The sequence below is a fragment of the Neophocaena asiaeorientalis genome, unplaced genomic scaffold (genome assembly GCF_003031525.2).
Source record: "Neophocaena asiaeorientalis asiaeorientalis breed wild unplaced genomic scaffold, Neophocaena_asiaeorientalis_V1.1 scaffold110, whole genome shotgun sequence".
In the NCBI taxonomy this organism is placed as follows: Eukaryota; Metazoa; Chordata; class Mammalia; order Artiodactyla; family Phocoenidae; genus Neophocaena; species Neophocaena asiaeorientalis.
The window spans coordinates 5,210,209-5,220,880 of record NW_020175053.1 but is presented as its reverse complement, the minus strand read 5'-3'; the positions used below and the strand labels follow the sequence as shown (position 1 = coordinate 5,220,880).

Sequence of the window (10,672 nt, the reverse complement as noted above, 5' to 3'; positions counted from 1 at the left end):
CCAAAAAAAAAAAAAAAAAAATGTGACCTCAGAATTCAGTGACACTCTGTCTTCCGCAATAGGATGATTCCTTATGGTCTTGTGGATATTAAGGAAGTACAGGATTTGGAGCCTTCACTAACATCATTGCATTGGCCGATTTTTGTTGTTTCTCTAAGAAGTAAAACCTGATACCTGTGGTTCTTTTTATAATTTTTACTTCTGTGTATCCTTATAATAATAGGAAGCTAAGAAAATTATGACAGGTTTTAAAAATCTTTTGGCATACATTAAAATAATTATTAAAATCAATAAAATAATCAATTTCCCTTTCGATTGCTGTAGGATCTTGGCCTCACTACTGTTTGGGAAGACCAGCTTTCCTATCTCTTATCACCTGCTCTGGCATCTTATGAATTTGAGCGTACAACCAGTATATCTGCGGGCAATGAAGAATTTCAGGACGCCATCAGGAGGGCTGTACCTGATGGTCACACATTTAAAGGGTTCCCAATACACTTTGTGTATAGAAATGCGCGGCGCGCCTTTGCCACATGTCTTCGGTAGGTGGATTGTGACATCATAGATATTTCTGACTTAATCTCAGCCATCAGTATGATTCTCATTTAGGAATGAGTTCAGAGTCACACAGGCAGCTCTTGTGATACATCCTTCTGCCACAGGTTGTGATTCATTAGGACCGGAATGTAGCTCTAGCAAGTTCGGGATAATTTTCCCAATGGTTTTGGTACAATCTAGTTGAGGATCACTGATCTTATATAGTGTCACTTTAAAAATTTATAGACTATGAGGAAATAGTTTATAATTTGAATAGTTTTATATCTTCCCGGACCGGGGCACAAACCCGCGTCCCCTGCATCAGCAGGCGGACTCTCAGCCACTGCGCCACCAGGGAAGACCCAGAGACAGGATTTTTAAAAATCATTTTTTTTAACATCTTTATTGGAGTATAATTGCTTTACAATGGTGTGTTAGTTTCTGCTGTATAACAGAGTGAATCAGCTATACGTATACATATATCCCCGTATCTCCTCCCTCTTGCGTCTCCCTCCCACCCTCCCTATCCCTAAAAATCATTTTAAATACTGACTTTCTTGGGAATAAGAAAGTAAAACCTAAATTCGTTTCTTAATTGAATACATTTTCTTTCTTCTGTAGGTCTCCTTTCTGTGAAGAAATAATCTGTTGCCGTGGAGACCAGGTGCGACTGGCAGTTCGTGTCCGAGTGTTTACTTACCCTGAATCTGCATGTGCTGTTTGGATCATGTTTGCTTGTAAATATCGCTCAGTACTATAGGACTAACTAACATTTCTATAAGAATATACCTGTATTTTATTGGAATTTTACACATTGTATTGATACATTACTAGCTGTTTAGAAGTTCATTATTTTAAAAATCACAGTCTGGCTTGGATGTCATATTTCACTTTTGTATATACCTGACTAATAATGTTTGAAAAAAATCATGATGTGTGTATTTAAAAATTAAGGATGAAAAACTTATATAAATCTGAGTGGAAGTTAGTATAAATTAAGTGTGTATCCTATTTTAATAAATGCTACTTTGTTTATAGGTAGTCAGTAGTTTAAATATGAATATAAAATTTACTCAGTTTTCTTTATATTAGCAGGTAATCAGAACATTATTTGTCTAAGGGTTTGAGCCATAGTAAAATTAATATGATTATTATTTTTCATAGATTAATGGGATTATTTTATATAAGTTAGGAGACTTTAACTTCACAACAGATTTATTTATTACATAGATGAAAATACATTTTGATGAGTTTACCACTTTTGTGGTTTACCCATAACCATAGGGATATTTGTGACTTTCCAGAGAGTATGGGAAGATATGGATGCAGGAGCAGGGAAAAAACTAGTACCAGAAAAGCATAAATATTAGTAACAAAACGAACTGCACTTGAAAGTACACAAATAATTTATAAATATTTGTTAGTTTGATTCATTATAAAAGTGAATTGGGTATTTTAGAAAAAATTTATCATACCCTTTTGTTACGATGTTGAGAAATAGTTTTCTGTAATTAATATTGGCAGTCTGTTGCTGGCTGATTTTCTGTGGTCAGAGGATTCATTACTAGCCTCTCATGGAGTCCATCTTCTGAAACCACAGTTTTTCTTTCTTTCTTTTTCCCTTTGTGGTAAAAACATCGATGTATATGTGATAAATCTAAATCAGAATTATGTGTGAAGCCACTGAAAAATAAGCCTCTGTGAGCGCCTCCATGCCGATGTTTGATTTTAAATTGAGCACAGTGAGCGTTGAAGAAAGAGGCTGTAGCAGTTTGACTGTAAGAAGCTGCCTGACGGATTACTTCGCAGGTCCGTCAGCCTCTCTGCACAGCTCTCGGTTCAGTTCCTTCTCCCGCTGGGCTTCTTAGGAAAGTGACTGTGTACTGTTGGCTGTGCAAGTTATTCTTTTCATCACTTTAATTCACCATCACAAATAAGATGATTTAATGTTTTAAAAATTAAAGATATCCTAAAATTTACTTTTTGTTTTATTTTTACATATGATAAATATTTATGATTTCACTTGTTTAAAAAATCTGAAAATATCTCTCCTGTATCAATTTTTATTGAAAACAATCAGGAGTTTCTTGAGAGACTGACATGACTTTAGAGGATTAGCGAGATACGAGTTAGACTTTTACTCTGTTGCTGGAATTACTCACAAAGCTATTGACAGAGAAATTGGCTTGTAGTTTTCAACTTCTGGAGCAAACTCTTTATGAGGCACGTACTAAGAGGCAGACTGTATAATATATGAGATCAAGGCCGTATTATCTTTGAGGCTGGGCTTTCTACCTTATTGTGCCAGAGTAACACAGGTACTTATAATGCGCCTTTGGTGTAAATTCTAAAATAAATTTCCTTTTTATGCACTTTAATAGAGTCTGGCATGAATTAATATTTTCCTTTAAAGATGGTTTATTTCCAAATATTATTTCAGTCCTTTTATCACTAGAATTCTGCTATTCTTCTTACTAATAATTTTTCTTTTTAAAAATTAAATTTACCTTGTATATTTAGCTCTGTCATAAAAATTGTTTTTCTATTAAAATTGTAAACTTTTTAAAATATAATGCTTATATTGTGTTCTTTTTAAAAAATATATATATTTATTTGGTTGTGCTGGGTTTTTTTTTTTTAACATCTTTATTGGAGTATAATTGCTTTACAGTGGTGTGTTAGTTTCTGCTTTATAACAAAGTGAATCAGCTATACATATATCCCCATATCTCCTCCCTCTTGTGTCTTCCTCCCACCCTCCCTATCCCACCCCTCTAGTTGGTCACAAAGCACCGAGCTGATCTCCCTGTGCTATGTGGCTGCTTCCCACTAGCTATCTATTTTATATTTGGTAGTATATATAAGTCCATGCCACTCTCTCACTTTGTCCTGTGCTGGGTCTTAAGTTGCAGGAGGTGGGCTCCTTTAGTTGCAACTCGCTGGCACCTTAGTTGCAGCAGGCGGGCTCCTTAGTTGTGGCATGCGAACTCTTAGTTATGGTATGTATGCATGTGGGATCTAGTTCCCTAGCCAGGGATTGAACCCAGGCCCCGGCCCCCTGCATTGGGAGCGCAGAATCTTAACCACTGCACCACCAGGGAAGTCCCTAATGTGTTCTTTTTGACAATATGTACACTAACATAGTTCTCTCTACATATGTAATATATAATAGGTATATTTATTTCATAGAATATCAGAAACCTAGAAGCTTCATTAGTCAAGCATGAACTTGTTGAATAAAACTTAACTAAATTCAGTTTCAACTAACTGAACACTCCAGGTGCCTTTAAGATATTTTCTAGTATTGAGGTATACATTTTTAGCTATGATCTGCAAAAGCATCTATAACCTGGCAGTTCTGGAAGGTACACACATTTGAAACCCATTTTTCTACTTCTTAACAAAGATAAGAGTTGAGCCAAATGAACTGAAGGCTATATCTGAAAATAATATATCTCATAAAGTAGTATCCTGTGCCAGATATCTCACCATTGGAAGACTAGTTATGAACCATGAATTGCTTAAACTAATTCAAACTTCTGGTTTCATGCTCTACTAAACAAGAAAATAGCTTAGGTTAGACTACAGTTTGCAGTTTCATAATTTTTTTTTAACTCAGATAACAATTTTTTACTTTCTACTTAAGTAGATAAGTATAGGAGTTAGATCTGTTTTTTAACATGCACCTACCTGTTATATCAATGAAAGTAGCATTGCTTTCCAGCAGTTGGTAGTTAAGAAATCATTTGAGACTAGCCAAAGCGTATGTAAACTCTTAACAAAATAACCAAACACATGAACTAGAAGCCATCCAATTTTGAAGAACCTTAACATACAGTTTATAGCATATTCTACATCTAGAGCACAACTTCAGTTATAATTACAAATGCATGTTCCTGTTGTCCTGGTCTCTTCTGTTGTGCTGGTACCATACATTTTGATTATCACTACTTTGTTGTAAGTTTTGAAATTGGGAAGTGTGAGAGTCTTCCAACTTTGTCCTTTTTCAAGATTGTTTTGGCTATTCTGGGTCCTTCGCAATTTCATATGAATTTTAGAATCAGCTTGTCAATTTCTACAAAAAGGCAGGCAGGATTCTAGGTTGCCTTGAATTTGTGCCTTGCTTTGGGTAGTATCACCATCTTAATAATGCTAAACCTTATGATTCATGAGCTTGGGTGGTTTACACATTTATTTTAAATCTTTAATTTCCTTCAACAATGCAGTTTTCAGAGTGTAAGTTTTGTACTTTTTTTGTTAAATTTATTCCTATTATTCTTTTTGATGCTATTGTAAATGGATTTTTCCCCTTAATTTTATTTTTGCATTGTTCATTGAAGGTGTACAGAAATACAATTGATTTCTGTATATTGTATCCTGCAACCTTGCTGAACTCACTTATTAGTTCTAATAGTTTTTTTCTTTTGATGGATTCCTTAGTATTTTCTTTATACACAATCAAGTTATCTGCAAGGAGAGATAGTTTTACTTCTTTTCCGATCTGAATGTATTTACTTATTCATTCCCTTATTTGCCTAATTACCCTGGCTGGTACCCCCAAGCACAATGTTGAATAGAAGTGGTGAAAGCGGACATCCTTGTCTTATTCATGATCTCAGGGGAAATCATCTAGTCTTTCACCATTAACTGTGATGTTAACTGGTTTTTTCATTGATGCCCTTTATTAGGTTGAGGGAGTTCCATTTTACTCCTTCTTTAAAAAATTTTTATCACAAAAGGGTACTGGGTTTTGTCAAATACTCTTTCTGTGTCTATTAAGACGATTATGTGATTTTTGTTTCTTAGTCTATTGATATGACATGCTACATGAATTAATTATCAAATGTTAAACCAACCGTGAATTTCTGGGACAAATTGTACTTGGTCAAGGTGTATAATTCTTTTTATATGTTGCTATGTTCAGTTCGCTAGTACTATTTTGTTGAGGATTTTTGTGTCCATATTCATAAGTGATACTGGTTTGTAGTTTACTTTCCTTGTGATGTCTTTGATTTTGGTATCAGAGTAACACTGGTCTCATAAAATGAGTTGGAAGTGTCCCCCCCCCCCCGCCCCCTGCTTCTATTTTTGGGGAAGAGTTTGTGAAAAATTTTTGTCATTTCTTACTTTAATTGGTAGAATTTGGAAGCCATCTGGGCCTGGGTGTTACGTTGTGTAGTTTTTTGATTACTAAGTCAATCTCTTCAGGTGTTATAGGTCTATCCAGATTGTCTATTTTTTTTCTTAAGGCAGTTTTGGTAGTTTGTTTCTCTATAGGAATTTGTCCATTTCATCTAAGTTATCTAATTTTGATGTATAATACAATTGTTCATAGTATTCCTTTATACCTTTTTATTCCTATAAGGTCAATGGTCCTCTCTTTCATTTCTTATTCTAGTAATTGGAGTCTGCTCTCTCTCCCTTTTTTTTTCTTGGTCAGTCTAGCTAAGGGTTTGTCAATTTTGTCGATCTTTTCAAAGAATTGGGTTTTGGTTTTATTGATTTTTCTTTGTTTTTCTATTCCCTATTTCATTAATTTCCACCCTGATCTTTGTTATTTGTGTCCTTCTTGCTTTAGGTTTAGTTGCTCTTCTTTTTCTAGTGTAAGGTACACAGGTTATTGATTTGAAATTGTTCTTCTTAATATAGTCATTTACAGCTATAAATTTTCCTCTAAGCACTGTTTTAGGTGCATCCCATAAGTTTTGGTATGTTGTTCTTCATTTTCCTCCATCTCAAAGTATTTTCTGATTTCCCATTTGATTTCTTCTTTAACCCATTGGCTATTTAGGAATGTGTTGATTTCCATGTATTTGTGAGTTACCCAATTTTTTCCCCTGCTACATTGATTTCTAATTTCATTTTATTGTGGTTGGGGAACATACTCTGTATTATTTCTATCCTTTTACATTTATTGAGGTTTGTTTTATAATATACTGCTTATCCTGGAGAATGTTCACGTGTGCACTTGAGAAAAATGTATATTCTGTTGTTGGGTGGAGTGTTCTCTAGATGCCTGCTGGGTGTAGTGTTGTTCAAATATTTCCTTGCTGATCTGTCCATTAGTGGTTCTAACCTAGTTGTTCAATCACTAATGAAAGTGGAATATTGAAGTCAACAACTGTTATTGTTGAATTGCCTATTTCTCCCTTCATTCCTGTCAGGTTTTTTTTTTTTTTTTTTTTTTTGCCATTCCATGCCACTTACAGGATCTTAGTTTCCTGACCAGGAATTGAACCCAGGCTCACAGCAGTGAAAGTGCAGAGCCCTAACCACTGGACCACGAGGGAAGTCTCCATTCCTGTCAGTTTTTGCTTCATGTATTTTGGTGCTCTGTTATATATATTTATAATTGTTATACACATATATCCTTTTATCTCTAATAATATTTTTATTTATGTATAATAATATTTTTGTTTTAAACTCTGTTTTGCTTTCTTATGGTTGCTGTCTGCATGATTATATCTTCTTCCATCCTTTAACTTTCAAGTAATCTGTATCTTTCAACATAAAGTGTATCTCCCATGGATGGCATATAGTAGAATCTTGTTTTTTTTTTACACTCTGCCTTTTGACTGGATTGTTAAATATATGGAATTTAAAATTTTTTAAACTAAACTTGTAAATAATGTTTCAAATCAAACTTGATTACTTTTTTCTGGCATTATATTACTAAAACTAGTGTCTTTGGATTAGTTAAAACATGTTAAATTGGAACCTTCAGTTTTTAATAAACCTCATTGTAAGAATTGGTTAAATAGCTTGTATATTACAAGTAGAGGTTGTTTTAAATATGGTAGATGAAATTAATTCAGTAGTTACTTCTTTTTACTTTTTTTTTTTTTGCGGTACGCGGGCCTCTCATTGTTGTGGCCTCTCACCGTTGTGGCCTCTCCCGTTGCGGAGCACAGGCTCCGGACGCGCAGGCTCAGTGGCCATGGCTCACGGGCCCAGCCGCTCCGCGGCACGTGGGATCCTCCTGGACTGGGGCACGAACCCGTGTCCCCTGCATCGGCAGGCAGACTCTCAACCACTGCACCACCAGGGAAGCCCAGTTACTTATTTTTAATTTTCCCTGGCAATATTAGGTTCTTTTTCAAAGACTTATTCAGAATTAATTAAAGTCTTTTTGAGATACTGAATGTCTTCACATGTTATATTTTTGTTCTAAAATATGTATAATAGAGATTCCAATCAGTTGGTAGTTTACTTAATCACTGAAAAATGCTAGTTTTCGTGTTGTGGTCTGTACAGGTAAAAGTTGATGGCCCGCTGCTGTCTTATATCTGAGTTGATAACAGGACTGCAGCAGGCTGATCTTTCTGGGCCAGGCCTCATTTGCCTGTTTGTAAAATGAGATTATGAGAGGGGACCTGCCTGGAGTTGTGGGTAATCTTTTAATACACTTCTATTACTTTATAAGTTCTTCTTAGTTATTTTACACATTTTTAGGTGCTTTGAAAGAATTTCATTTAAATATTAGTGTGTTAATTTACTGTAAAATAATTAAGGCAAACTTAAGGTGCTAAGCCTATGCTGTTAGGTGTTTAGTTTTGTCATGTTCATTGTCTTGCATAATGACATGCTTTCTTGAGTGGAGAGAAATCAGTGAAAGTATAAATAGGTAGGTGGCTGAGAATTTCAAATATCCCTAGATATGCTTGTAGGATTGTTATATAAATGAATGCCTTCTATCTTATGTGTTAAATCAGAATAAAAGTTGTGAATAGTTGGCCTACATTATCTGGGTGGTTACTTTGGTGCTCTGCTGTGGATGAGGAAAGTTGGCCCAATATTTATAATCCTGTAACATAAGTAAAATTAAAATTTGCTTCTGCTAAAAAGAAAAACATGTATATAATTTAGTTAAAACTGAAAATGTCAGTGGCATTATGAAAGTATTACAGTTGAAGAATGACCATTACTTACCAAATCTTGCAAGGGAATAATAATACCATTAAAAGAATAGTGAGGAAGTTTGTTTAAAATATTGTAGAGCTTCAGGTTGAAATCTGGGAGTCGTGTCTTTATGAATTTCAATGTCAATGATTTTCTTCTCTTTAAAAGGATTATGATGACTAGGCAGAAAGTAGGAGCAAGGGTTACAACTTTCAATTCTTGAGAGGAATGAGCGTGCATAGCAAATAGGAGAAAGATGTGCTCCATGAATGACTCTTGAGAAAGGATCAAGAGGCCACAGGAATTCAGGTTCACAGAACAGTGAGTGAATAAATATGAGTACAGCCGTACCTATAACCTTCCACAAAAATTACCAAGGCAAGCCTTAGAGGTTAACTAGAAGGTGCTTAATTCATTGCTTATTTAATTAGAAGGTGAGCCACATGTGTGTTGGTTACATGTTGACTTTGGAAGAGAAATAAGCCTTTCATAGGGTCAGAGTAGAATTCTAGATGTGAGAGCAGCTCTAGACTTCTACCTGTGTACATTAGGGGAAAAAGACAAGGTTTTTTGAGCAAAAAGGAAGGGCCATTTTTCATTTTCTTTTTTTGGTATAAAGATAAAAAGAAATTAACAGAGGTTTGAAAAAAATAGTTTAGCTTTGTCTCATCAATAAGGTATGAGTTCGGCCTGAAAATGGATTGTCTCTTTACCTTAAACAGCCCAAAACTCTGGTCTCTTAAAAGTTTTATTGAGAATCTATATTTTCAAGCAATTATTGTTAAACATCAACATTTTTCTATGATATATTTGTGCCTTATGTTATTTTCTATTTCCCATTGGAATTAAGAAGTGAACTACTGCTTATCCTAACTTTTGAAATCCAATGAGAACTAGGCAATATGGCTAAAAAAGAGCATCTGGAAAGCTTATGTTATAGGAAGTATATTTGAATTACTTTTGGCAACTAGCAATAATTTAAAGTAAATCACATATCTCCTGCAGACTCAAATTTCTCTAAGAGTAAAATAGTGGCTTGGCTTAAAATTTAGATCTATGAGATTTTTCCAAATCAAATCTTCTTAACTAATTGAAGCTAATAATTTTACTTATATTCAGGATGAGAATACCATCTCTCCTTGTTGGTTTTAAAATAATTGTTTCAAAGGAGAATCACATTAAGAAGTTGAAACATGACTATTGTTTGGCCTATGATTTTCCAGAATCCCCCATGGACATATCGATATGCTACTGTTAATATGTTTTACCTCATTCCTCTACTTTTCCTCAATTTTTATCAATAGGTATATAAATTTATCTAATCAAGGTAGGATAGGTAAACTTACATATTAGATGATGCAGAATGAAAATGTGGAAAAACACTGGTTTAGGTTATAACTTAGTAAAAGGGCATTAATGGATATTTACTGAATGTTTTCCAATAAACATGTATCCTTGCCATAAGAAAAAAGCTAATTCTTTACAAGTTTATAGACTTGAGGAAACCAATTCTGTTGTGTTCTTATCTGGCCTATGTACTTCTAGTTCTGCATATAAGGTTACATGCTAATTTTCATATCAGATTTTAAAGATTTTGGTTAATATTCAATCTGATAACTGATTACAAGAGATGAGTTTCAAATTGCATTTAGGATTGTTGATGGAATTCACCTCCTTAGAGGAGTGATCGTTTACAGCCCTTTGATGGGGATGAAGTCATATAGATTGCTTTGAAGATGAGTACTACTGTGGGGAGATAACTGCTGGGGTGAAACTTAAGTGCTAATGAATTCACAAGGACCAATCAAGGGAGATGGGGCATCACATCATTTATTTAAAGTGTTTAAACTATCAGAAGTTTAATCGATCATATAGGTATGTACAAATTTTAAAGCATCTGCTTTTTACTGTACTCCTGCTTGGTACAGGATGAGATGAAGTGTGAGGACTTTTTAAATTGTTCTGGGCTAGTTGAGAGACATTTTAGTGTAGCAGAAAGAGCTGGGCTGATTAGGAGGCCTGGATCCCAGTCTACATCTTTCATTACCAGCCCTGTATTTTGTCATCTGTACGATGTCATCTGTGAGATAAATAATATCTGATCTTCAAGTTGTATAACTGAAGAAAGCACTTTGAAAGTATAAAATATCACTGTAAAGTTATAAGGTATTATAATTGTAGGCAGTGAAAAATCTAGGTTATAACACTGAAAAAAATATGCTGTTCTATTTTTTTC

General features: G+C 34.4%; 1 protein-coding gene across 3 annotated transcripts in view; it reads left to right on the top strand.

Moving 5' to 3' along the window:
* Positions 1-3,056, top strand: part of CEP76 (centrosomal protein 76) — an 18,027-nt gene extending 14,971 nt beyond the window's left edge. For 2 of the 3 annotated variants that reach the window (XM_024763983.1, XM_024763982.1), the window contains 2 exons: positions 325-542; positions 1,159-3,056. In XM_024763983.1, the coding sequence (XP_024619751.1) occupies positions 325-542; positions 1,159-1,297 (357 nt within the window). In that variant the 3' untranslated portion in view covers positions 1,298-3,056. The remainder of the gene's footprint in view (positions 1-324; positions 543-1,158) is intronic. The other variant, XM_024763984.1, reaches the window with a different exon arrangement.
* The last annotated feature ends 7,616 nt before the right edge of the window (positions 3,057-10,672 follow it).